Source organism: Diabrotica virgifera, chromosome 6 (assembly GCF_917563875.1).
Source record: "Diabrotica virgifera virgifera chromosome 6, PGI_DIABVI_V3a".
Taxonomy (NCBI): Eukaryota; Metazoa; Arthropoda; class Insecta; order Coleoptera; family Chrysomelidae; genus Diabrotica; species Diabrotica virgifera.
The window spans coordinates 125,452,052-125,479,886 of record NC_065448.1 but is presented as its reverse complement, the minus strand read 5'-3'; the positions used below and the strand labels follow the sequence as shown (position 1 = coordinate 125,479,886).

Genomic DNA, 27,835 nt, shown 5'->3' with positions numbered 1-27,835 from the left:
ACATTGGATCCGTTTTTCTCCGATCAGATCAGATCCGATATCGGCCGACGTCGGGAGTAGCTTCTCCTATTCTCATCGAGAAGTGTTTGGTTTCATTCCGATTGGTTGCAAGTTGGTTACAAGTTGGTTGCAAGTTGGTTGCAAATTGGTTGCAAGTTTGTTGCAAATTGGTTGCAAGTTGGTTGCAAATTGGTTGCAAGTTGGTTGCAAATTGGTTGCAAGATGGTTGCAAGTTGGTTACAAGTTGGTGTTGCAAGCTAACATGTTTAAATATATTCAATGTCATCATCTCATTTTCACTTTCCACGGTAAACATCAATAAGTTTGATATTTCCTTCCTAACACTCCATTACTAACAAATATTCAACTCAGGCGCCCCAAAACCAACAAACCACTCGCAAACCCGTCCAAATACGTATTGCGAACCATCAAAGCATTTGTTGAAAAGCCGACAGAAGTTAGATCGTGGTGCGCCGTGTGCGAGCCGTTTGTGTGCCACTTGAGAACACGTACTAATCTAACAAATATGCTGCGCGCGAGCGGCTCGCACACCGAGCAGAGCGCATATGTATACCTGCCTTAACACAAAAAGTAACCATATATCGAAAAAGTATTCCTACCAAATAACGAAAAATATGGTGCACTAATGAAGTCTAGAAACCCAATAAAAACAAAATTGTAGGCTGAGGAAAAGTACTTTCTTATTGGTCAAATTCCAAATCGAATATTTCAATGTGAAATATCCAAAAAATTAAGCAATTTTCGGCAAAAATATATTAAAAGTTCTTTAATTGTTTAAAAAAGTTTTATTTTTATTTTTATAAAAGTTTCTAGCATCAATACTAAATAAGTTAAGCTCACAATAAAGGTGGGGCCCCTTTTGTTTGGTATAAAAAAATCGTGAAAATCTCCCCCTATTTAGCACCCTAAAGAAAATTAATCGTTACAATTAAAATGTATGTGTATTGTTTATAGGATATGTAACTTTGACCAGTTCGAAGTGCTTTTTTTGAAAAAATTTGGTTTCACAGTAAAAAAAGATTGTAAAATTTTTGGAAAAATGCCATTTTTCCAAATAACAAAAGTATTAGTGGTACGAAACATCTCAAAGAGTAAAAAGATGTACGTTTTGCAAACATGCTAGTTTCATTTAGTTTTTCTGTGACATAAAAGTTGGATAAGATATGGCCGTTCAAAGTTTGCACACAGTCGCGATTGGTGACTCGTTCAAGCCCTTTTAACTATAATAATATGCACTTTTAACTATAAATATGCACTTTAAACCGGTGAAACTTGCAGACGATATAAAAATACACAATTAGTGTAAATTTTTTGCAAAGTGATAACGATTAGTTCCATTTGATTAGTTCCAAGATTTTCACTATTTATTTTTTACCAAAAAAAAGGGCCAACTTTATTTTGAGCGTAACTCCGTTAGTTGTGATGCTAGAAAATTTTATAAAAAATAAATCTTTCTTTAAACACTCTAGAAATGATTCAACGGGTTTTTCCCGAAAAATTCTTCATTTTATTGTTATTATTTCACGTTGACATATTTATATTCGAATTGGAATTTGACGAATAAGAACTTTTTTCGTGAGCTACAACTTTGCTTCTGCTACGACTATAGACTTCACGCTATGCTATATTTTTGCTAATATTTAGCAAATAAAAATAAATAAATAAGAAGAATAGTTTTTATTAAAATAGTTTCGATTCAATCAACTCAGTTATTGAGTTATTTGCGAAAAACTGCCTGAACGCGTGGTTTTTGTCGAAAAATAAACATTTTCAATCGCAAATAATTCGAAAAATATTGACTTACTTAAAAAACACTATAAAATTAAAGTTGCTCAGAATTATTCAATTGATCAATTTCAGGAACTGTATTAAACGCGCGTTTTTCATCCCCCAGAAGGGGTGACTGTCAGCCCCCAAGCAAAAGCAACCAACGGCACAAGTTCAACTTTGAAGTGGAGGGTAAGTAGAACTTAAATCCACATTTTCATGCAATTCGGAGTTGACCCTGAAAATTACACGGTATGTGCGTATTTTATTTACTGGGCTATTTTGCTTAAATGCTAAAATTTTCTATATATAAATTTAAATTTAATTTTGTGATCGATCGATATAAACTTTTGATTTTAAGTAAGACCACAGGAAAAAATCAAGTGGTGTATTATCTGGAGATATTGGGGAGAGGATCTAATATCTGTTGTTTTAAGGATGTACCGTTCCATGTAAACAGAAGATTGCTTCATCAGAAAAAAGGATTTGGCGAATAACGCGTGGATTTTGATTACCTACATAAATCTTACATCTGTCGCAAAACTGCATTCGGCGATCTGGATTATCTTCAGTGATGTCTTGGACGTTCTAAATTTTATACAGATGATATTTCTCTTTTGTTAGTAAAACAGAGTTTTTAGAAATGTTTGTATCAGCTAAAATTTGCCTTGAATCAATTTGAGGAATCACAGTCACACTTAATAGCTTATACGACGAGAATTTGCAGCATGTTTCACGTGTCCAGTTTATCAATTTTTTTTTCAATTTTACTAACAGTGAACTGTGTGATAGGTAATACGTTATTGCGTATTAAATAGATTACATACTCTTAACGTTAAAATTATGTTTCATTAAAAAAAATATAAATATTTGATCTAGTAAAATCAGTATAAAAACTTACCTATAATAGTAGATAAGATGATAAAGCCCAGTATAATGGCAGTTAAAATCATGGAAACAAGTTGCACTGTAGCATTGTTGACAAGAATAGTTCTGTTGTCTCTGGAGGAAATATTTCCACTCGCGTTATCTGCGTCAAATGTCAAAAGACTTTCGATAGTGTCAAAATACCGGCTCGAATTTTCGTTGAAGACTATTGGGTGCCATAATTCGTCAGTTTCGATAGTTGTAATTGGTTTAAGTATCGTGATTGCGAGATCTATGGGGCCAGGAAAAGATGAACTATTGGCTATGTCGGTAGAAGATTCTGTAGTTGAAAAAGAAATAGGAAGTGTCGAAAGGGAGGCGAAAGGTAAAGTTTGGTCTTTAAGAGTCATTATTTACAAAATGTTTGTCTAGTTTCATAAGTAATTATTGTTTGTGATATATACAATAGATTTATTTAGTATGTCGCATGTCCGCGTTCAATTAGTCTCTCGTTCATAATGTGTTTAAATAAAGGGAATTTAATACGTTAAATTGTATTGGTCCAGTTAAAATACTATAACATCTAGATTTCCAGGTTAATCTGAAACAAAAAAAAACAATGGTAATAAAAATTAGAAGACACCAGTTATATAAACAATACAGGGTGTCCAGAGACTCTACTGACAAAGGAAGACCGGAGTCTCGTCAGATAATTTTAAGACAATTTAACTCACAGACAATTTCACCTAGTCCAAAAATGATTGCTATGCTTTTTCTTATGAGCATCTTTTAGTTCGTCACAGTTTTTCGATTTCATTCTAACGCATTAAATTGTATGTGATAGAAAAAAACGCACGTCGGTGACTACATTTCATCGATGACATTTATAACATTTATTCTAGTTGTCAATAGATGGCGCTGTAATCGAAAAAAAAAATTTACCAATTATATAATATATCTACGAATATAATCTGTACAATTTATAAGACTATACAAATCAAAGAAAATACCATTTTATAAATACAATAAACACAATTGATTTGTTTTTATGCCAAATTGCAAATAAAATGTGACAACTGTCAGATTTAACTGAAAAGTCATGTCACTAAACTGTATATTATCACGGACTTACCTTTTTTTCTATCATTTGTGACGCACTGAAAAATGCCCATGAAAAGAAGCATAAGGGAACTATAACTCTTTGCAGATAGCGTCTTGTAATTAGTTTTGTTTTAAATACCTCTACAACGCTTCTATTATTTAAAAAAACTAAAACTGGTACGCCTATTTATCTTCCAGGGAAAAATCGATTCCATCAATTGCGAATGTCTAGTACCGGTCATAGATGTCCGTCTTGGCTAAGTAACGGTTATTTTATCACATAACTTTTTTGTCTTTAATTTTTAAGCATATTTGACAAAGGATTAATAAATTGTGAGGTATTCTAATAGTAGGTATGTACTAAAAGGTACTCTTGCTTTAATTCGGTAGAGTACAACGTTTTCTGTAAAAACAGATTTGAAATTTTCTTGTTCTTTGAATTTAAAAAAACATGTCAAACAAAAAAACAAAAAACTCTTTAGAAAAATGAAAACTGGTACGGATATTTATCTTTTAGCCAAGCCGCACACCAAAGAAACATGAAACGAAAAACATGAAACATGAAACGAAAAACATGTTTCATGAAAAGAAAACACTGCTAAAAAAATCTCAAAGTCCGCCTACTAATGAAACGAGTGTGATTCATGCTCATGACACATTTTTATTTTCGGAGAGTCTCATAAATGGCCGGATATATATTTGTTTAGCAGTGGTTTATTTCCATGAAACGTAATTTACGTTTCATGTTTCTTTGATGTGCGGCCGGGCTTAGAGGTGAATCTATTTCTTAATATATTCACCTCTAAAAGATAAATACCCATAGCTATCTTGTCTTTAATTTTTAAATATTTTTGACACCAGATTATTAAATTATAAGGTATTCTAGTACTAAAGGAATTTTTTTCAAATTCACAAAACGAAAAATTTTCAAATCGATTTTTCTAGAAAACGGTATATCAAGAGTACTTTATAGTACCAGAATACCTCACAATTTAATAATACATTGTCAAAACTGCTTAAAAGTTAAAAACAAGAAATTTATCCGATAAAATAACCTTTGCCCTACCCACAACGGACGTCTATGAGCAGTTCTAGAAATTCGCAATTGATGGAATCGATTTATCTCTGGAAGATAAATAGACGTACCAGTTTTCGTTTCTCTAAATAGAAGCGTTGTGGAGGTATTTAAAATAAATAATAATTACGAGGTGCCATCTTTAAGTAGCTCTAGCTGCATTAGGAAGCATTTTCGGACTATAATACACTCACGGAAAAAATATTGCATATTTTGAAATTAACGTGTGAAATAAATTTTTTTCTGCTGTCCCCAGTGTCATAAATTGGATTTCTTTTCCGAATGCGATATTTTATTGTATCATATAAATGGTATAATCGGATTTAAATTTAATATGGGCTATATGCTTGCTAATATAATTTTTAAATTGAATATCATCAAGGTAACTATTCACTATTCTACCGACATGAAGACCTGCGCCATGGTGCATTAATACGAATTTGTTATCCAATATGGCAAAACATGATCTTCTAAAATGTTTCTAATGTACCTATCAGCTGTCATTCACCCAATCACCTCCACAAGTTCGGTCTCTCCTTTCCAAGAAATACCACTTCATAGCACTAGGCCGCCACCACCAAAGGAAACATTCTGTATGAGGTTACATCTGGCATACAGTGCACCATATGGAAGCAAGATTTACAAAACTTCGTCTACAGAAGAGTTGAAGAACAGTATGTCAGTTGTAACTTAATACAGACCGTTAGTTTTGGTGGTGACGGCATATTGCTACAAAGCAATATTGCTTTGAAAGGACATACCGAACACGTGGAGGTAATTAGGCGAACGCCAACTGACATTTACATTGAAAATATTTTAGAAGATCATGTTTTACCATTTGAAAGCCATATTGGATATGACATATTGCTGCCAATGTACGTCTTCATGCCGTTAGCATAGTGAGTACTTACCTTGGTGAGTACTTACCTTGATGAGATTCAATTTAAAAATTATAGTGGCCAGCATATAGCCCAGATCAGATTTAAATTTGGCTATAGCATTTATATGATACTTTAAAACATCGCACTCGGAAAAGAAGTTGTATTCCTATGATACAGGGGGGCTAAGGAAAGCAGCACAAAAAATTTCATTCCACATGCATATGCAATATTTTTGTCCGTCAGTATATATAAAGCGAATTAGGATAAATTATATTTATAGGTAAATTGGGACAAATTATCCTAAAATTATCTGAGGAATCTCCGATTTTCGTTTGTCAGGAGACTTTCCGGAACTTCCGACTTTTTCTCTGTATATGTACAGTGGAACCTCGATAACTCGGATTAATCGGGACTGCGGTCGATCCGGATTATCGAAAATCCGGGTTAGCCGGAGAATATGGTAAAAATTAAAAAAATACGGTATACTTACAGATAAACTCCGTTAGAATTGAAATAACATGAAATATATATAAATATGCACAGTACCTACACATCTAAATTACTAAAAACACGCAAACACAAACCTAAGCAAACGGAAGCGAACAATACAATACTGTATTCATACAGTCAAAATCGGAACGATGTTTTGTTATTATGTATTAAGAACAGTGAAAACTAAGACCATTGATTAAAAAAGAAATTTTTTAAATAGTCTTTCTTAAACAATGCTAACACAGTTTGAAATAAAAAATAAAGGAATACTACAGACAGGTGCCTGTTGTTTCTGCCGGCTTGTGCCATGAGTCATTTTTACTATCGTATTGTTCAAATTACACAAATACACATTATCTCTCAAATATTATATTACATACATACATTTTTATTGTTGAAATGTTTATCTGATAATTAACTATTTTGATGGGAAATAAGCCACAATTAAATTGAAAAAATTATTTTATTAACATTTCGACGCCCAGAACGGGTGTCATTGTCAAAATACAAAATATGTACTGAAAATCAAAATGTTTATCTGATGAAAATCGGTCCGGGTTAGCCGGACTTCCGGGTTATCGGGGGCCGACTAATCGGGGTTCCACTGTATTTATTTTTGAATACATTGAGACAGCTTTAAAACGTACATAATATCATTAAACATCTATAACATATCTTTTTTTCCAAAAATTTTTGAAGGAAAACTTCAACCAATTATTTGGTATTATAGGTAAATCCAATAAAATCAAAATATTATGTTAGTTTGATGTAATTTTGTCATTACAAAATTGCAGAACAGGTATAGCTATCTTAAAAATGTAAATAATTTACGCTGATAATCTCAGCTTCGTGATAAAAGCCGATCTATAATTCATAAGAAAAGTGCCACTTCTGTAATTATAAAATTATCAAAATCGATTTTACTTAATAACCATGCAAACTATACTCTTTTCAGCGCATACATTATGCACCTATTTCATTGTCTCCACTTTAAAATTCTAAAAATAGTAACTAGCATTTAAAACTCATTTACAATTTTTATTTTGTTTAAACTCACTCATTTATGTAACTCAATATAAACTCAACAACAACGCTGTATGTAGTCACTTTGTTATTGCTTGTCCGAACCACACGCGGAATGAGAGGTCGTAACACCAAAATTAGGGTAAAACCGGCCGGAACGTAAGTACGCCTCAATTAAATCCATAAACCCTTTTTGCATTGTTAATAACATTATTTAAATTTTCATAGGGTCTTTATTTATCTTCCTGTTAGGTTTTGCAGACTGAAAACAAATGTGAAGGTCTATAAATAATAATTTGGAGGATACATTTTACACTAATAGAAACTCGTATTAAATTATTTTATACGCTCACCATATACAGTATGATGCAAAAGTAAGGATCAAATTCATTAGTTCAGAAACAGACGACTTGAAAAAATCAATCAAACGTCAATTTTAATTTTTGTATGGCTATCAATTGCTATATATGCGATAGACATTACGTCATTAGTATTGGCATCATGACGTAATCGACAATTTTTTTAAACACAAACCGACATGGACATCGCGAGACATCTTATTTGAAGGGTCTTCTAATCGGCTCTGCAACGATACAATAATTTTAATATTCTAGAAGGTTAACCAAAACTGCTGGTTTATTACTGCAATTATTCTTCTTCTTCAGCTTGTTTGCATTCAGTCCTGGACAAGGACCTCCCCCTGAGTTCTCCACCACTTTTCTGTGTTTTGTGCTATTTGGTGCAAGTTTCTTCCCATTTTTGGTTTGATGTGGTCTAGCCGTTTTTGTGGTCTTCCTCTACTACGAGTGCGTTCGCGTTTTCTCCAATGTACACTGTTTCTCGTCCACATTTCAATGTTTTGTCGTGCCACGTGTCCTACACAGTTCCATTTAATTTGCGCAATTCTTACAATTATATCTTCTACCTTCTTCCTTCTTCGCACGTCCTTATTTCGTATACGTTCTCTCAGAGATACAACTAACATAGCTCGTTCGATTGTCCTCTGTGTCGTTCTCAATCTATTGGCTGGTACCTCTGTCAGTGTCATGACCTCTATTCCATAGGTCATAACTGGTAGATTACAACCTTGAATACCTCTTTCTTTAAATTCATTGGTATCTCTTTGTTTTTTAACACATCACTTAGTCTTCCTACTGCTTCCTAAGTAATTCGGTTTCTTCTAGTTATCTCTGCCGTTTAATTCTCTTTGCCTAGTTTGATCGTGTGACTTAAGTTTTTGAATCTCATCAAGGTCTCTATTCACTATTCTACCGACATGATGACCTGCGCCATCATCATGGTGTATTAATACGAATTTGTTATCCAATATGGCTGGCAAGTGGCAAAACATGATCTTCTAAAATGTTTTTAATGTATCTATCAACTGTCATAAACTTATACTCTTCTCGAAGTTAGACACTTTCGACCTCACTTCCATCTAAGTCGGGTGTGATATCTTGATTTGTTGTGTGACACAACAACAAAACAATTTGGAGTTATTTTAGATATCAAGTAAATAATCAAATCAATTTAGACATCCCACTAAAGACCGATAAACAAATCGAACAAGCAGTAGAACATTTTAACACAGTTTTACAGGAAGCAGCATGGAACTCAACACCATTACCTACAAATCGACATATGAACAAACACTGTTCCAATACAATACATGAAAAAATAATTGAGAAAAGAAGACTCAGAAAACAATGGCAATTATCAAGATCACCTCAAAGTAAAACAAACCTCAATAAAGCACAAAAAGACCTAAAAAAATTGATAATAGCAGAAAAAAATGCAAGCTTTCAGGAATACCTACAAAAACTAGATGCAACTCAAGCTACTGACTACTCGTTATGGAAGGCTACAAGGACTCTACGAAGGCAGAACTATACAGTCCCACCACTAAGAACACAAACAGGACAATGGGCGAGAAGTTCTCTAGAAAAGGCCGAAACATTTGCGACACATCTTAAAAAAGTCTTTACACCAAATGAGGGAAATTACTCACTACAAACTGAAGAAGAAATTATTTCGATACTGACAAAACCTTATCAACTAGAACTTTCTGAAAAAAGATTCACAAAAAATGAGGTAAAAAATATTATACAACACATCGATCCAAAAAAGGCTCCAGGGTACGACCTGATTACAGGAAAAGCTCTTCAGCAACTCCCAGAGAAAGGCTTCCAATTTCTGACACAGGTATTTAACTCTATAATGAGACTAGAACATTTCCCATCACAGTGGAAACTAGCACAAATAACAATGATACTAAAGCCAGGAAAAGAAACAGAAAATTTACAGTCCTACCGTCCTATTAGTCTTCTTCCCGTGGTATCCAAAGTTTTTGAAAAGCTGACACTTACTAAGCTAATGCCTATACTAGAAAACAAAAAACTAATACCACCACACCAATTTGGGTTTATAAAACAACATTCAACAATACAACAGGTACATAGAATTGTAGAGAGAGTCAACGAGGACTTTGAAAATAATAGGTACTGCTCGGCGGTATTTCTGGACGTAAGTCAGGCATTTGATAAAGTCTGGCATAAAGGCCTATTATGTAAACTAAAACAGAATTTACCTACAAATTACTATATACTCTTAAAGTCATATATCACCAACAGAAATTTCCAGGTAAAGTATGAGAATGAATACACAAACATACAACAAATTCTCGCTGGGGTGCCCCAAGGAAATGTACTAGGACCTATATTATACCTTATATTCACTGCTGACTTACCGACAGATACACATATCACTACAGCCACATTTGCGGATGATACGGCAATACTATCATCGAACAAAAATCCCAAAATAGCCTCAGAAATCTTACAAAATAATCTAAATAAAATTCAACAATGGATGACAAAATGGAGAGTCAAAATTAATGAAAACAAATCGCTACACCTAACATTTACCACGCGTAGGGAAACATGTCCGGCTGTATACTTAAACGGTAAAGGAATCCCACAAGGGGATGAAGTCAAATATCTAGGTATGTACTTGGACAGAAGATTAAACTGGAGGAAGCATATATTTACTAAGCGAAAACAACTGGGTCATAAGTTAGGAACCATATATTGGCTGTTGGGCAAAAAATCAAAACTATCAACTGAAAATAAAATATTAATCTACAAATCCATCCTAAAGCCAGTGTGGACTTATGGGATAGAATTATGGGGAACCGCCGCACATTCCAACATTGAAATCATACAAAGATTTCAGTCCAAAATATTGAGATCAATACTAGGAGTTCCATGGTTCATAACCAATGAAGCCATCCATCGCGACGCCGGACTACCATACGTCAAAGATGACATCAAAAAGTGCGCGAAAAAACATACAGAAAAACTTAAAGTGCATCCAAACGTGTTAGCAAAAAATTTAGTGAATAAACCGCGTACTGTTCGTAGGTTAAAACGAAAAGTTCCGTTAGAGTTAAGTGAACAATAGGCACTAAATTAATGTGTATAAGTTTATGTGAGAAATAGTCAGTGTTGTAGGCTAAGTTTTAAAAAAGGGGTGCATCACTGGATGCTTCCCTACATGTCATTCCTAATTATTGTCAGTCCTATTACTTATTGTCTGTTATCTACCTAAACATTTAGGTTTAGAGTGTATAGATAGATTGTAATAAATGTGGGGTTAATAAAAAAAAATATCTTGATTTGTCATCACTTTTGTTTTATTTAAATTCATTTTTACACGCGCAACATCCTATTAATTCAATTAACTTATAATAATAATATCGTATGGCATTTTTGCCGGGGAGATCCTTTCGGAGAGTTCCGGCGCCATTTACATCTTTAACCCTGTTTCAAGTAACTAGTAGAGCTGGGAAGTATAGTTCACTACGTGGATTTCGATCTTTCGATCTCGGTCATTAAAATGAATAGTACAAAAGAGTAGTTCGTTTAGTTCATTTAGTTCACTGATGATTCATACGACATACTTTAAGATGGGAGAATCAAATATAAATTAGTTCAAAGTAGATCAATCAGGAATCGTTTATTTTGACAAATGACATTAAATATTTTTGTAAATATAAAAAAATAAAAAGTAATCTATAAAATTGTATTTGTTTTGTTACTGTTTACTAAAAGTCTGTTTTCTTGGGGTTTTCACGTTTTCAGTTTTTCCTCGAAATAAATCTTTCAATATAATATAACTCTTTTATAAAATAACGGTTATTAAAAAATTTAATGGAAAAGTATAGGACATTATTCAGCATCTCTTTCTTTAACCCTCCATCGCATCTCCATGCATCTCATTTTCATAAAATGAAAAAAAAAGAACCCTTACTTAACGCAACCTTTACTTCTATTTCGCTAGTAGGTCGTAACTAAATCCATCAAATATCAAATCAAATAATCAAACTCGGTAACAGTAAACCGAATTTGCATCTCACTCTTCCTCGTGGGGTTAAATTATGACGCTTTTTCTTTAAATAATGTTTAAATATTAATTTACTTCGATCCAGCTCGACCTCGACAAACGTTTGCTTGCGGTTGGCGAGATGGATTGAAATCGTTGAAAGATCGAGATCGACAATCGAAAATATCGACATCGTTCCATCGTTGCCTCTCTCGCTCTGTCCGTTGCGTTGTGTTTGTGTGTTGCAGTTGCAGTCAGTACGTTTAGTTCGATGATTCGATCTTTTTAATATTTGTGATTGAATCTTTTAGTTCAGTTATGAGAGTCGATCTTTTGAACTAGTTCGTTCACGAACTACACAGCTCTAGTAACTAGTGCCGATACGCTAGCCCAGGAGTACCGACGGCTTTACGTGCTCTCCGAGGCACAGTGAAACGGCTCATGTCATTATTGGAAATGAAAATGGTTTGTCTTTGGCAGGGCTCGTACCCACGTGCACTGGCGTATGAGGCCAGCGAATATGCCGTTAAATCGCAAAACATGATCTTTTAAAATCTTTTCAATGTAAATGTCAGTTACCCAATTAACTTATAATAAATGTGCAGTATATGTACAAACTCTTCATGAAAATCTTAACGAAGGGACTAGCACCCAAAAGTTGATTTCTATCAGCCCAAATAACAGGCAGGTTTCAGGGCAGGATATGGCAGAAATGTCCATTTACATACCATAAAGATATCTATTAAATGAAAAATGCATCGAGTAAAACATACCACTAGTTCTTGCATTTGTCGATTACGAGAAAGCTTTTGACTATGTAGAGTTTGAAACAGTACTGGAGCTCTATTATTCAAAACCATATATGAGAACGCTGCATCAATTATACGGCTACACGAAGACACAGACATACGGCTATACGAAAATTCAGCTTAGGTCGAGGAGTAAAATAAGAAGATACTATTTCAACAAAATTAATTTCACAGTATTTAAGAATACTTAAAATGGCAAGCCAAACCTCTGGTTTTCTTTGATTACGGCTGAATTATGGGATATACATAAAAATGTTTTGTACAAAATTAATGTATATCGAAGCCGTCTATAATTTAAAATTATTTTCGATTATACAGGGTGAGTTAGAACGACGGTACGAACCAAAGTCTTGTTTTTTTAAATAGAACACCCTATATATTAAATAATTTTTAAATATATTTTTTTAAAATATTAAGAATTTATATAAGGCATTATAGGCCTAAAGTTAACAATTTTCGAAATATTTACACTTTTATTGAGAAAAATGGTAATATTCAAAGATCTGTGGATTAGGCTTTCAGGGTAATAAAAATTTAAATGACATGTAAAAATTTTTTTAGTATACTGTTATTTAAAAAAAAAGAACATATTTGACATATAGCCATAAAGTATACAGTGTGATCACTATTTGCAAATACAAAATTTTCTCATTTTTTTAAATTATATATTAGCATTGTATATATTAGCATATATATTAGTATTGCCTTTTGTAGTAAATATTACAACCTTTCTTTTGGTATAAGGTTGTATGTACCTAGCATGTTTCGTTTTGTAGATATTTAAAAAAAAACTACAGATACTATGTTTTTGCGGATTTTTTATTAAAACATTTTTTTTCAAAAAAAAATTATTATAATCTGGTTTTAGAAAAATACATCAAAATATCAAATATGAAAATAAAAACGTAATTAAAGATTAAAATAAATCGTATACTAGTACAATTCTATTGAATTTAATAACTTAAAATTATTTTACAAAAATTATTTTACCATACTAATGAATGCATAAAGTAGTTAATAAATTAAATAAACAACCAAATTTGATATCTACCCTAGTAATTTTTCTACCACAGCGACTTTCCTGTACCAAATTAATTGTTAATTATATTGCATTTACGAGTAAGTTCTGTTAAACTTTTAATTTACCTTTTAAATTTACTTACACCTTGAGAACATAATTATAAAGTATGCTTTGAAACAAATAAATGTTAAATGTATTAGACAACACATTTACAACACGAAGAGGAACTTGTCCTCCTGTAACTCTAAACAATCACCAATTACCATCAGCCAACGAGGTAAATATCTTGGTATTCATTTGGACAGAAGTATCACATGGAGGAAACATATCTGGACCAAGAGAAAGCAACTAGGTAGGTAGGAAAGCAGTTCAGAAATATGTATTGGTTAATGGGCCGTTCATCAAGAATACCTCTGGATAACAAATTGCTGCTCTATAAGGCGATACTTATGCCAATCTGGACATATGGGTTGGAACTATGGAGAACAGCCAGTCACTCCAACATCGAAATCATCCAACGCTTCCAATCAAAAACCCTCAGAACCATCACTAATGCACCTTGGTACATCAACAACAGAATTATTCGAGACCTTAAAATGGATATGGTACAAGAAGTCATCACAAGGCGTAGCGCTGCATACATTGCCAAGTTGGAGGATAATGAAAACCAGTTTGCACTTAAACTCCTAGACAATTCACAAGAACAGCGTAGGTTAAAGAGGTTCAAACCACTGGACTTACCATTTAGAGTAAACTTTTAAACTGATTAGTTAGTAGTTATAATATGTAATTATTTTCTACACAACTTTATAAAAATCGTACTTTGATTTTACCGGTGGGTAAAATCCTTCTTGTCCTTAGTCAGTGTCATTACTTTTGTTTATTGTTGACACTCAACAGATTGCAAAATACTTTTAAATTACAAAAAAAATGTATTAGCCAAATTATTTATCATTATAAATAGTTTGTTACGGTTTCACTAAATAAATAATAATTACTTACTACTATTTTTATAAAACTTTATTTTGTTCCACAGTTAAATATAAAAATATAACCAATCAATTAAAATTGTTCTTCTAAATCCTGTTCTTCCATGGTTAAGCACCTAAAACAAAATAATAGTTGGTTAGTATGGTAATATTTTATCTTATCTCATTAAATAATAGATAATAATAATATATACTAATAATTTATCTAGTAACCAATTTAATATTTAGTAGTAAACTGGTAAATTGTCTCACATAGGTTAGAAACCACGTAGGTGTAGGCCATTTTTGAGAAGAAGAATTAACTACTCCCTCTCAAATCTAGACATTTCTCGCGCCACTTCTATTCCCAAAAAAATAGAAAGCTGATCATTTTGCACGTTGTGCTAGCGAATTTTAGCGGATCTTTGATAGCTTTCTAGGGTTTCGAGTTAGACAATATTGTATTATCTTAAAGGATAAAGAAATCAACTGTTGTTGGATTTGTAGTCTACTCGAAATTACCACTAATAAAGCCATACTACACCTCTGGTAAGATAACCTCTATTCTGCCTATAGCTTTAGTTATAACTTTTATTACCTGCTTTTAGGTCTTTTTATCTTTGTCTTCCTTCTACTTTTATGCTCCAACTTGTACATACTGCAGCTTCATGAACCACAATTAAATAATTAAACATAGCCTGGGAGACGTAAAATCGAACTATTCATACCAGTCCAGGGTATTTACTATACAGGCTGAACAACAAGGAGTCCAACAAGTCACTACATTACCAACAACCAAGTAAGCTCTTTCCATTTTCCTGCGCCAAACAGAAGTACATAACTAAAACCAAAATAAAGATTCACCAATACAGGAATACACTTATCAAAGATAAATATATTAATATATAAATAAATTGTCATTCTAATACTTACTGTGTAAACAAACGTATCGATACGATTTGGGCATTCTACCAGTTCTAGTTTTCTTATATTGCATATATATTTATCATATTTAACAACATTCACAATAATTAAAGTTATATTCTCGCTGGTATTAGGATTATCTCTCGCTGTATATGCATCGTAACATCAATCCTCTTAATTTAATAAATTTTAACCTATCACAGTCCTAAATGTTTGTTTTATTTTGTTTTATTCGAGCTAGCTGGTAAATAAACAAACAAACAACTTTCCAGAACCCATATCGCTAGCAGTTCTGCCTATCAGCAAAACCGTGTAGCAAGTTTTAACTGGTGTCACAAAAGCTGGTAATACTTTTGTAGTTGAAATTTTTGTAACGATGTTTTATATTTTATATTTTAATTTTTCAATCGAACAATTGGTGGATATGACATTTGTTTTGGGTGAAACGTGAAACCCTTAGAAATTATTACCAGTTCTTGTGACACCACTACATAGATACTATTAATTTATAATATACTTTTATTACGTTCATTTGTTTCAAAGCATACTTTATAATACGTTCTCAAGATGTAGGTAAATTAAAAAGTTATTAACTGATCTTACTCGTAAATACAATTTAACTAACAAAATTGGGCACAATAAAGTTACTAGGGTAGAAAATTTTCTAAGGTAGGTTTTAAAATTGGTTGTTTAATTTAATAATTAATTTATCCATATTAATTACTTATTATTATGGTAAAAAATTCTTAGTAACATAATTTTAAAGTTATTAAATTCAATTCAGTTGCACTTGCATACGTTTTATTTTAATCTTTAATTAAATTTTTATTTTCATCTTTCATATTTTAGTGTATGTTTCTAAAATCAGATTATAATTTTTTTTGCAAAAAACTTAATTAGAATTATCGCGGATATAAAATATCCGCGAAACATAAAATCTATAGTTCTTTTTTAAATATTTACAAAACCAAACATATTATGTACATACAACCTTATACAAAAAGAAAGGTTGTAATATTTCCTACAAAATGCAATACAAATATACAGGGTGTTTTATTAAAAAAATGAGAAAATTTTGAATTTGCAAATAGTGATCACACTATATATTTTATGGCTACAAGTAAAAGATATTAAATTATTTAAAAATTACACTATATTATAAAAACTTTGAGCTACCAATTAAATTTTTATTACCTTGGAAACATAATCCACAGCCCTATAAATATTACCATTTTCTCAATAAAAATGTAAATATTTTGAAAATTATTAACTTTAGGAATATAAGAGCTTATACAAATTTTTCTTATTTTTAAAAAATATATTCAAAAATGATTTAATATATAGGGTGTTCCATTGATAAAAATACAACTTTGGTTCATACCGTCGTTCTGACTCACCCTGTATAACCGAAAATAATTTTAAATTATAGACGTCTTTGATACACATTAGTTTTGTTATAAACATTTTTTTGTATATCTCACAGTTTAGCCGTAATCAAAGAAAACCCGAGGTTTGGCGCACCCTCTGTATAGATACAGAAAGATTAAATCATCTGAGGTTTGCAGATGATATTGTATTAATCGCAGACAACTTGAAAGGTACAGTTTCTATGGTGCATTCGCTTAAAACTCTGTCTAAGAGAGCAGGATTAAAAACATACTTTCAGAAAACTAAACTTATGACAAATCTCATAATGAGTGGAAATATAACTATTGACAATGACAAAATCGATTCGCTTTTCCTAGACACAACTATCTAGTGACGTTAGGAATTTCTTTTTTGGGAAGTTCAGTTGCTAGACGTGATTGGAAATTTCTAGACAACCAAACATACCTGTTCCTAGCCAATATTATTAATAGTAAACAGACATAAATAACATAAACCTTACGCCAATCAAAAAATATTTATTTACACCATTATTGATAAATTGATAAAAAATGGTAAAATTATCTAACGTACAAAATAAAAATATTTTGTAGAAGGCGGCATTTTGGCAAGCTAAGCAATATTCTAAAAAGTTCAATTGCCATGTACAGCTGGTTCCTAAAAAAACTGATACGACTCAGTAAGATTTTATCATTTTGAGTAGTGTATGAAATACCGACCAATCAAATTTTGACTATTCTGCCATTATATTATATTTATTATGACAGACAAATAATAAAATAAACAAACAAACAGCAAAAAGCTGATATTATAACATGTTAATTCATAAATTGTAATAATTATTAAGGTCTAAATTTTGATAATATTTTGAAATTCTGCTTTTTATAAAGAGTATATAAATGATAGTTTTTACGTAAAATAGGGTTGATGTTATTTATTTTTAATATTATTAAGGAATAAAACAAACGACTTAACTCAACAATACAAAGTAAGAATTGTTTTAAAACTGTTGTTCTGCTTACGGCTTACGTTAAAATGGTTCGCTATGGCATATATTGACCAAACATCTTCTAATTTGGTTACAATTCTTGCTTTTAGTTATTTTGCTAGCATGTGGAGCCATCTTTTGACGTTGAATAGAATAAGTTATACGAAGACGAAGTAGTTACATAAGAAGTATAATAAAAATGGTATACATTTTTAGAATAAGTTATCTGACAAATTTTAAGATTTGGCAGTGACAGTGACTGTATGCAAATAACAAATTTTATCCTTCAAAATACACTGCTCAATTTTCTCCAAAATACGCTTTAAGAGTCGTATCAGTTTTTTTAGGAACCAGCTGTATCTCAAGCGAAAGGTTTATAACCAAAGCGTTTTGCCCGTACAAACTCATGGAACAGAGACTTTAACATTGACGCAAAAATCCGCGAATAAACTTATTACACAACGAGCCATAGAAATTGCAATGCTGAACGTAAGCCTTCGAGAGCACATACCAAACAACAAATCAGGCAAAGATAAGGAGTTCAAGACGTCATCGAAAGAATCACGACGCTTAAGTGGAACTGAGCAGGGCACTTAGCTAGAACACGAGATCGGAGATGGACAAGAGGAATCATGGAATGGAGGCACAGAAACCATAAAAAAGTCGAGGATAACCACCGACTAGATGGACCGATGACATCAAAAGAGTAGCGAGAAACTGGCTACAAGCGGTTCAGTGTAGAGAACCATGAAAGGAACTGGGGAAGGCCTATATCCAGCAATGTACGCGATTGGCTGATTTATGATGATGATGATGATGATGATGATGATGATGAAATGTAATGTGCAGTAATATACGATAACATTTTAAGAAATTTTGAAATTGACATCCTTTGGAAATGATACAATGGGAAAGACGGCAGTAAATTTTACCGATTTCCTTGGTATACCAGATCTTCGCATGATTAAGTGATTCAGCTTGTAATGTTATAAAAGTTAAATTCTTGTTATTTTTCTTCAAATGATTATTTCTTTTCCAATTTATTTGGATTTTATTCATTTGTTAATGTTCTGTTTTATTTTAGTACCTATTTTACTTATAGAAATAGTGGACACTAAACTTTTCTATCAAGTAGACACAATTATAACTCCACCATTGCCTGGTCCCAAGCCCAGGATGAGAAAGGAGGAGGGTTGTGCGTGAGGTTAGCGACCTCACCACATAAAAAATAATATTGCTAAAGAAACCTCTACAAGCCTCGGAAATAGGACGGATAACGCGACGACGAAAATGGCCACGGAAATGGATTTGAGAAAAACAACGTACATAGGATGTTGGAATGTCCGGACAATGTTTGAAACAAGTAAAACACAACAAGTGGCAAAAGAAATGGATAAAAATAACATTAGTATATTAGGATTATCTGAAATTAGATGGAAGGGATGTGGAAAAACAAGAATTGAACACGCCAAAACGGTTATATACTCGGGAAAATGTGGCGAAAAAGACCGACACGAGAGTGGTGTTGCATTCATGATTTCAAAAGAAGCAACAAATGCCCTAATAGAATGGGAAGCCATCTCAGATAGAATAATAATGGCTAGATTCAAAGCGAGATATAAAAATCTAACAATTGTTAATGTATATGCACCAACAAATGAAAAAGAACAGGACATAAAAGATGAGTTTTACCAACAGCTGCAGATGGCATACGATAAAATACAAAATAAATATAAAAAAGATATTGTGATGATAATCGGAGATATGAATGCCAAAATAGGAACGAATAATAGTGGAAGAGAAACTGTAATGGGGAAAGAAGGATTGGGACAAATTAATGAGAATGGTAACATGTTTATAGATTTCTGCACCCAAAATAGTTTAGTCATAGGTGGAAGTATATTTCAACACAAACGCATACATAAAGTAACATGGACATCCCCCGATGGACAAACACACAATCAGATTGACCACATAACCATAGATAAGACATGGAGGCACTCACTCTTAGATGTTAGAGCAATGAGAGGGGCAGACATAGGGTCCGACCACATGTTGATTAGAGCCAAAATCAAACTCAAACTAGCCAGAAGCAAGAAAACGCCAATGGAACAACGAGAAAGATATAACGTTCAGTGGCTCAAAGACGGAAATGAAAGTACTGAAGAATATAAGACCAAGTTAAGAGAATTATATAATAAAACTTACAACACAGAAAATGCCACGATAGAAGAGCTGTGGGATAAATGCAAGTATGTATATACACAAGCAGCAAAAGAAACGATAGGAATACAAAAAATAAGTAATAAACCATGGCTATCGAGAAGCACGTGGGAAAAAATAAACGAAAGGAAACTACTTAAATGTAAAATGCTACAAAATGATCTAAGAGATAGGGAACAAATGAAGAGAGGATATAGAGAGAAAGATAAAGAAGTTAAAAAAAGTGCGAGAAACGACAAAAGACAATATAACGAAGAACTGTTAATAGAAGCAGAAACAGCAGCAAAAAACAACGACATGGGAACTCTATATAAAACGACGAAAAAACTAAGCTCGCGCGGAAAAATGAATGTTGAGCATATAAAAGACAAGAACGGGAAAATGTTGAAGAATGAAAAGGAAATAGTTGAGAGATGGATCGAACATTTTAGAGAAGTATATGCCAACAGAATAATAGAACACGAAATAGAAAATGAAGAAATAAAGGAAGAACTAAGCTGCACCGAATCGGAATTCACAAAAAAAGAAGTAAGTAAAGCAATACAACAGCTGAAAAGAGGGAAAGTAGCTGGAATAGATAACATTACCACAGAACTACTGAAAGCAGATAGAGAAACATCGGAAGAAATCCTGTATGTACTAATAAACAGAATATGGCAGGAGGAGAGAATACCTGATGATTGGAAAAAAGGTATAATTGTAAAGATACCCAAGAAGGGAGATCAAACGAATTGCAACAATTGGAGAGCAATAACACTACTTTCTACAGTGAGTAAAGTCATGACAGGGATGATACTAGAAAGAATGAAAGAAACTATAGACCAGTTGTTAAGACCAAACCAAGCGGGCTTCAGGAGTAATAAAGCATGCACAGATCATATTAACACATTAAGAAACATTGTAGAACAAACAATAGAATGGCAGAGCAAAATCTATATAAATTTCATTGACTTTAGACAAGCCTTTGACCGGATTAACAGAGAAAAAATGTGGGAAATACTAAAGAGATATGGAATTCCATTAAAATATATAAGAATTATCAAAATGTTCTATGAAAACTATACCGCACAAATCATGCACAATGGGAAACTCACAGAACCAATCAACATAGACAGTGGAGTCAGACAGGGGTGTATTCTATCTCCAACCATATTTTTGATCTTAATTGACTGGGTCATGAAGAAGGCAACGAAAAATAAAACAGGAATTAGATGGAATGCTTTCGGTCAGCTTGAAGATCTAGACTTTGCAGATGATATATGTCTGGTGTCCGAAAAAAGACAACATATGCAGAAAAAAACAGAAAAGGTGACAAAAGAAGCAAGAAAAATAGGACTAGAGATTAACACAAGAAAAACCAAACTTATGAAGATAAATACGGAAAGAGAAATGGGTATATTTATTGAAGGAGAAGAAGTAGAAAATGTACAGAAGTTTTGCTATCTGGGAAGCATAATTGACGCTAGCGGTGGAATAGAAGAGGAAATTAATGGAAGGATAACTAAAGCCCAAAATGCGTTCTATATGCTGAAGAAAACATGGGAGTCCAATAAATTAACAACCAAAACCAAAATCAGGGTATTTAATACAAATTTAAAGAGCATTTTGCTATATGCAGCAGAAACTTGGAAAATAGAGAAAAAGATTATACAAAAGGTTCAAACATTTGTAAATAGATGCCTTAGACGAATATTGCAAATATATTGGCCAAATCGGATAAGTAACAAGGAACTTCGGAGAAAAACTAATCAAGAGCCGATAGCCAAAACGATAAACAGACGCAAATGGAAGTTTATTGGACACACATTAAGGAAAAATGAAGATGATATAACCAAACAAGCCCTGGATTACCAACCAACTGGAAAAAGAAAACAAGGCAGACCAATGACATCCTGGAAAAGAAATATTACCAGAGAGCTAGAAGACAATTGGTTAACATGGAAAGAAGTGAAAGCCCTGGCCAGAAACAGAGATGAATGGAGGGGGACTGTAGAGGCCCTATGTTCCAAATGGAATCAAGAGGAGTAAAGTAAGTAAGTAAGTAGACACAATTATATGTTTAATCACCAGATTAATTTATAAATATAAATACACTCGGTTGCACAAAGATCGATCCACTAAAAATTTGGTCATTTTTGGTGTCTCGAATTACCAAAACCTGCGCGAGCATTCGCGCCGTTAGATAAAATCTAACATTTTCTCATTTTTCGTGATAATTTGAAGAAAAATTTTGCAATTTTGAAAAAATTTCGTAAGTGCCTCGAAGAAGGGTGTAGTAATGCGAAGGTATTTTTTTCTTCTTCTTTTTGTGGAATTTATGGCTTTGGGAAGAGCCAATTAGCTTTAATAATTGTTAGAAATAATATCTCTAACATAGCAAGTAAATAAAAATACTATAAAATAAAAATTTGTTGTAAATTCGTATTTAAATTCGTATTGTGAGATAAAACCTAATACGCGACTGTTCACGTTACAGAAGTGAGCGCGACTGCTCCCGGCTTAAGTAAATTTTTTACCATGTTATAGCCTTATTCATTAACAGTATCGCTGTAATAATATTGTTACTAAACAGGTAAACTGTCATTGTATACCTGATGTACAAATTAAACTCTGTGTTTTTCTCAAAGATCGCATCACCCTGTGGACTATTTTAACATTTATAAAATACTGAAATTAAAAACCACCTACAGAATCAAGTTTAATTAAATTCTGTTTTTAGATTCATTCGCTTATGTTGGATAACAAAAAAGTTAGGTACTTTAACTACGGAAATAGTAAAATGGATAAAGTATTTGGAACAGAAAAAACTAAAATTTAGTTATATATATATATATATATATATATATATATATATATATATATATATATATATATATATATATATATATATATATATATATATATATATATATATATATATATATATATATATATATATATATAACAGGTATATAATCTTTGCTGAACAGTTAGGAAACAAGGTTGAAATATTGGGGTAGCAGCAATCTCAAAGAAAACTCTTTATAATAATTCCAAGCTTTCGATAATGTTTATTATCATCTTCAGGAAACTACAAATATAAATATACAGTATTTAACAATTAGTCTAACTAAAATCAATAAAAATTGTTATCTTTGTGCCATCAAAAATCCAAAACACCATAGTTTTCTCTCACTAAACTAGGTGTCTAGGATCCCCAGAAACACAAAAATAACAAAATATTGCTCTGAGAAATGCAGAGCTAATACTCTCACTATAAAAACCGCATATCACAGAACAACCTTTTTTTTTAAAAATAATTTTTTAGTAAGGTTGTTCTGTGATATGCGGTTTTTATAGTGAGAGTATTAGCTCTGCATTTCTCAGAGCAATATTTTGTTATTTTTGTGTTTCTGGGGATCCTAGACACCTAGTTTAGTGAGAGAAAACTATGGTGTTTTGGATTTTTGATGGCACAAAGATAACAATTTTTATTGATTTTAGTTAGACTAATTGTTAAATACTGTATATTTATATTTGTAGTTTCCTGAAGATGATAATAAACATTATCGAAAGCTTGGAATTATTATAAAGAGTTTTCTTTGAGATTGCTGCTACCCCAATATTTCAACCTTGTTATATATATATATATATATATATATATATATATATATATATATATATATATATATATATATATATATATATATTGTTATATTTCTATTTGATATGAAAATTAAATTTTGATAATTATAAACAAAATTCACTTTAATATAAAATATTTTTAATTTTCTCAACCTCGGGCATATAAATTTAGAACAACCTGTATACAACAAATTGTTATATTTAATTTTAAGAAGTGATTAGAATAAGCGTACGAAACTCGGAACAATGTGCTTAGATAGACAAAGTGAATGACGCGTACCATTATCGTTCTTCTCGGAAGGTCGATCATTAGCCTATGCTAAATAAAACTCAGTGAAATAGATGATAGTTCATTATCGTTTTTCGCGGAAGGTTTCGATCATTAGCCTATGCTAAATAAGACTCATTTGAAAGAGAGAATAGGTCATTAAAATTTGTAAATAGTTAGAAAGTATTTTAGAATGGGAATTAAATATTTTCTTTTGAAATCCATTAAGCATATTTAGAAAGATTAAAAATTGGTTTTGAGGAATATTACGAATGAGAGTTGGTGGTGGAAGATTGATTTGTGAATCTGGAAGGGATATTTAGAAAGTAGGGGAATGGATGAGAAAGTGAGATCAGAATGTTTTGAGCTGTCGAGAAGTGAAGTCGAGTAGTAGACGGTAGTGTACGGAGAGTGAGAAAGCCGATGTAGTTCCGTGAGTGTGGAGTATCTATCGTGGAACGAGAAGTAGGCCAGGTCGAGAGTAAAAGAACCTCCTTGAGCCAAGAGTGTCCCGGTAGCTGATAGCAGTTTCGAGAAAGGTAGAACACAGCATCACGACAGACGCAGGAACGAGAGCTATACGAGCTAGTTTTTCAAAGGAGAACATTACTGGAAGCCAGGACGAGGTTTGATCGCAGCCAAGGATAGCAGGAAACGGGTCTTGTGTGAGGACATTTTCAGTTCACCAGGAAAAGGTCAGTCTCATTTGTTTGGACATGAATGTATGGGTTTTTCGTATTAAATTCCACATAAAAAATTGAATAACATAATCAATAATATCAGAAAAGCTTCATCAAACTTAAATAGAGTTGTTCCTAATAACTCCTAATAGTTAAATGTTAATAAAAACTTTCAATTGAAAACCAAAAGGAAATAAGATTCCCATTTGTAAATGTTATGTTTAAGAATAATAAGAAATAGCAAATATTAAGCATTGATTGCCTTTTAAATAAAATAAAAAATATTTTGATTATAATTGTAACCCATTTGTGTATTTTTTTTACTTTTTTTTTTCTATCCCGATTAGGAACCATTAAGAAATATTTAGAAGCCACGAAAGTAAGTAATTAATTTATAATTCGCCCTGAGATTGAAAACATATTGATATGTGATCTGGTTAATTAATTAGATTAGTATTAATACATTGATTAAATTAAGTGACATATAAGAATATTATCTCATATCAATAATCAAGATCACATCAACTGTCGTCCAACGTGGAAAGCATTGTAAAGTATTTCTAGTGGCAAATTTGAAGGATAGAAAGAGTAAAGCCGGTATTTGAAAATTTATATGCCTGTGGTAAAAAGTGAGATACTTACATTTGATAACATAAAATTTTAGATCTCTTTAGGTACAAATTTTACATAACTGATTTAATATTTTATTTTTACGATATTTACATTTGATATATTTATTGACAATTTATAATATTTGGGTAAAAAAAAAAAAGTCGTATTGGTAACATACTAGTAAAATTTCATATTTGGCGGGGATAATACTTCTTGAAAACAAATGTCTGTGACAAGAAGCCAAAGCAAGGATAACAAAAAACAAAAAGAACATTCAGACCAAGAAGATATTTTAGACACGACAATCATGGCATCAGAACAGCAAGAATTATCAGGAATAGATAAATTATTACAAAAATGATGCAACTCCAGTCACAAAGAATGGAACAGAAAATGGATGAAACACAACAAAAACTGGATGACAATCAAAGAGAAACAAAACAAACAATGGAGAAAAATCAGGAAGAAACATCAAAGAAAATGGATAAAGTGGATCAAAAAATGGAGGAAACACAACGAAAAATGGATGAAACACAACAAAAATTGGATCAAAAAATGGATGAAACAAAAAGAATAATGCAAGAAAATCAGAAGGAAACAAAACAAGCCATAGAAGAGAACAACAAGAAAATGGAGGAACGCATAGAAAAGTATGAAATGAAAATTCAAGATAAAATAAAGGAGTTAACGAATGGCCAGAAAAAGGAACTAGAAAATTTGGAAAATAAGTTGGAAAATGCTATTCAAGTAGACAGAGAAGAAGTGGAAAAAATAATCACAGAAATAGAAAAACAAGTCACCGAAAACCGGACGCAACAAAATGTCGGAGAAAGAAGAGAAATGGTTATACATAGCACAGATGACGTGAAGATAAGGTTTGGCGGGGATGTAAGAAGATTACACCCAGTGCCGTTCATAAATAGCCTGAAAAAGAAAATACAGCACATCGGAAATTTCGAAACAGCAAAAGAAACTATCAGAAACCATCTCAAAAATGAAGCAAGCCTATGGTTCGATTGCAAAGAAGAAGAATTTGACAGTTGGCAACAATTTGAACAAAAATTTTTGAATTATTTCTGGGGAAAAGTCCAACAATTGGAAATTAACAAGGAATTGCAAAATGGGAAATACAATGATAGGATGGGTATATCAGAAAGGACATATGCATTACAAATTTACTATAACGCAAAACATTTACAATATAATTACTCATCGGAACAATTAGTCGAACTGATTGCAAGACATTTCGAAGAAACGCTGGAAGACCATATCACATTGCAAAACTACAAAGACATAGATAGTTTATGCCAATTCCTACAAATAAGAGAATTACGTGTAAGAGAAACAAAATCAAGAAGGTCGCGAGAAAATTACAGGCCCCGAGAAACACAGGATTACAGAGATAGAAATCAAAATAGGAGGGACTATACAAGACGAGATTTTAATCCCAGAAGGGAAAACGAAAATAGAGACAACGGAAGAGGAAATTATGAACAAATAAATAGGAAATGGAATGAGGACAGAAATCGAGAATACCAGAATAGAAACACCACACGCTCAAATCAAGAAAACAGAAATAATGGTAGACAAAATGAACAGGGATATCAAGAAAACCGAAACAGATCCGACAGACCAAGAGAAAATAGAAGAGAAGTAAATAATACCCAGACAGATGGATATGACGGAGAGAGACATTATGACGAAAATATAAACAACGATGAGCAACCGGCGTTTTTTCACGACGGCGCTCACTAAAAACCAAAAATCAAACAGGAATCTTTTGTAACCCCAAGGAGTTTATTAAATTGGCAAGAAACAACGAAAAGAAAAATGGAGTTAATTTAAAATTTGTGGATGGATTTATCAACGAGAAACCAATAAAAATTATGATAGACACGATCTGAAATAACATTGGTCAACAGAAAACTAATAGAAGAAGTTAACTTAACAAATTTAATTTACAAAATACCTAGGGTAAATTTAGTGGGCGCAAACAAACGGACATTGGCAACTATAAATGAAGGCATACGAGTAATGGTACGACTGGGTAAGAAGATGTATGCACTACAATGTGTAATAATGCCAAACATGTCACATGACATGATAGTAGGAGTTGACGAATTGGCAGAAAAACATGTAGTGATAGATTTTAAAAATAATACGATGAATCTAACAGAAGAAAAAGAAGAAGAACAGGACAAGGAACAGGAGAAACAAAATACGGACGAATCAGGTAAAGAACAAACAGTGGAAATGAATTTGGCAACGAAGCAAGGACAAAGAAGAAAAGGGAGAAAAAGTCAGAAAAAGACAAAAGAAAATGAAACCTGTGACTCCTCAAAAGAAGAGTTGAGCCCAGAAGAAGAAAATTTGAGAGTATCAGAAACAAAGGAAACCTGGGATTCCTCAAAAGAAGAGACGAGCTCAGGAGAAGAAGAAATAAAGCAAAAAAATGAAAGCGAAAAAGATATGATCGAAACAGTGGCATTTGAAGAGGAGGCATATGAAAACGAGGATGCAGAATACACGATAAAAGTATGTGAAAAATCTGAGGAAAAAGACAGAAGATTAATATGGGAAAAAGGGAAAGACAACATAATAACCGACACTCTAACACAGGATGAGGACACTGAAAATAAGGAAACAATTACTCTACAGGTGGGACTAATTAGAGTAATACAAGAAGAAGGGGTATAAGACGTAGATTAAAGTAAGGAAATATACA

General features: G+C 32.3%; 1 protein-coding gene across 1 annotated transcript in view; it reads right to left on the bottom strand.

Moving 5' to 3' along the window:
- The window catches only part of LOC126886190 (uncharacterized), a 225,681-nt gene that overhangs the window by 5,194 nt on the left and 192,652 nt on the right, over positions 1 to 27,835 (bottom strand). The window contains exon 2 of the mRNA XM_050653045.1: positions 2,690 to 3,256. Within this exon, the coding sequence (XP_050509002.1) occupies positions 2,690 to 3,065 (376 nt within the window). The 5' untranslated portion in view covers positions 3,066 to 3,256. The remainder of the gene's footprint in view (positions 1 to 2,689; positions 3,257 to 27,835) is intronic.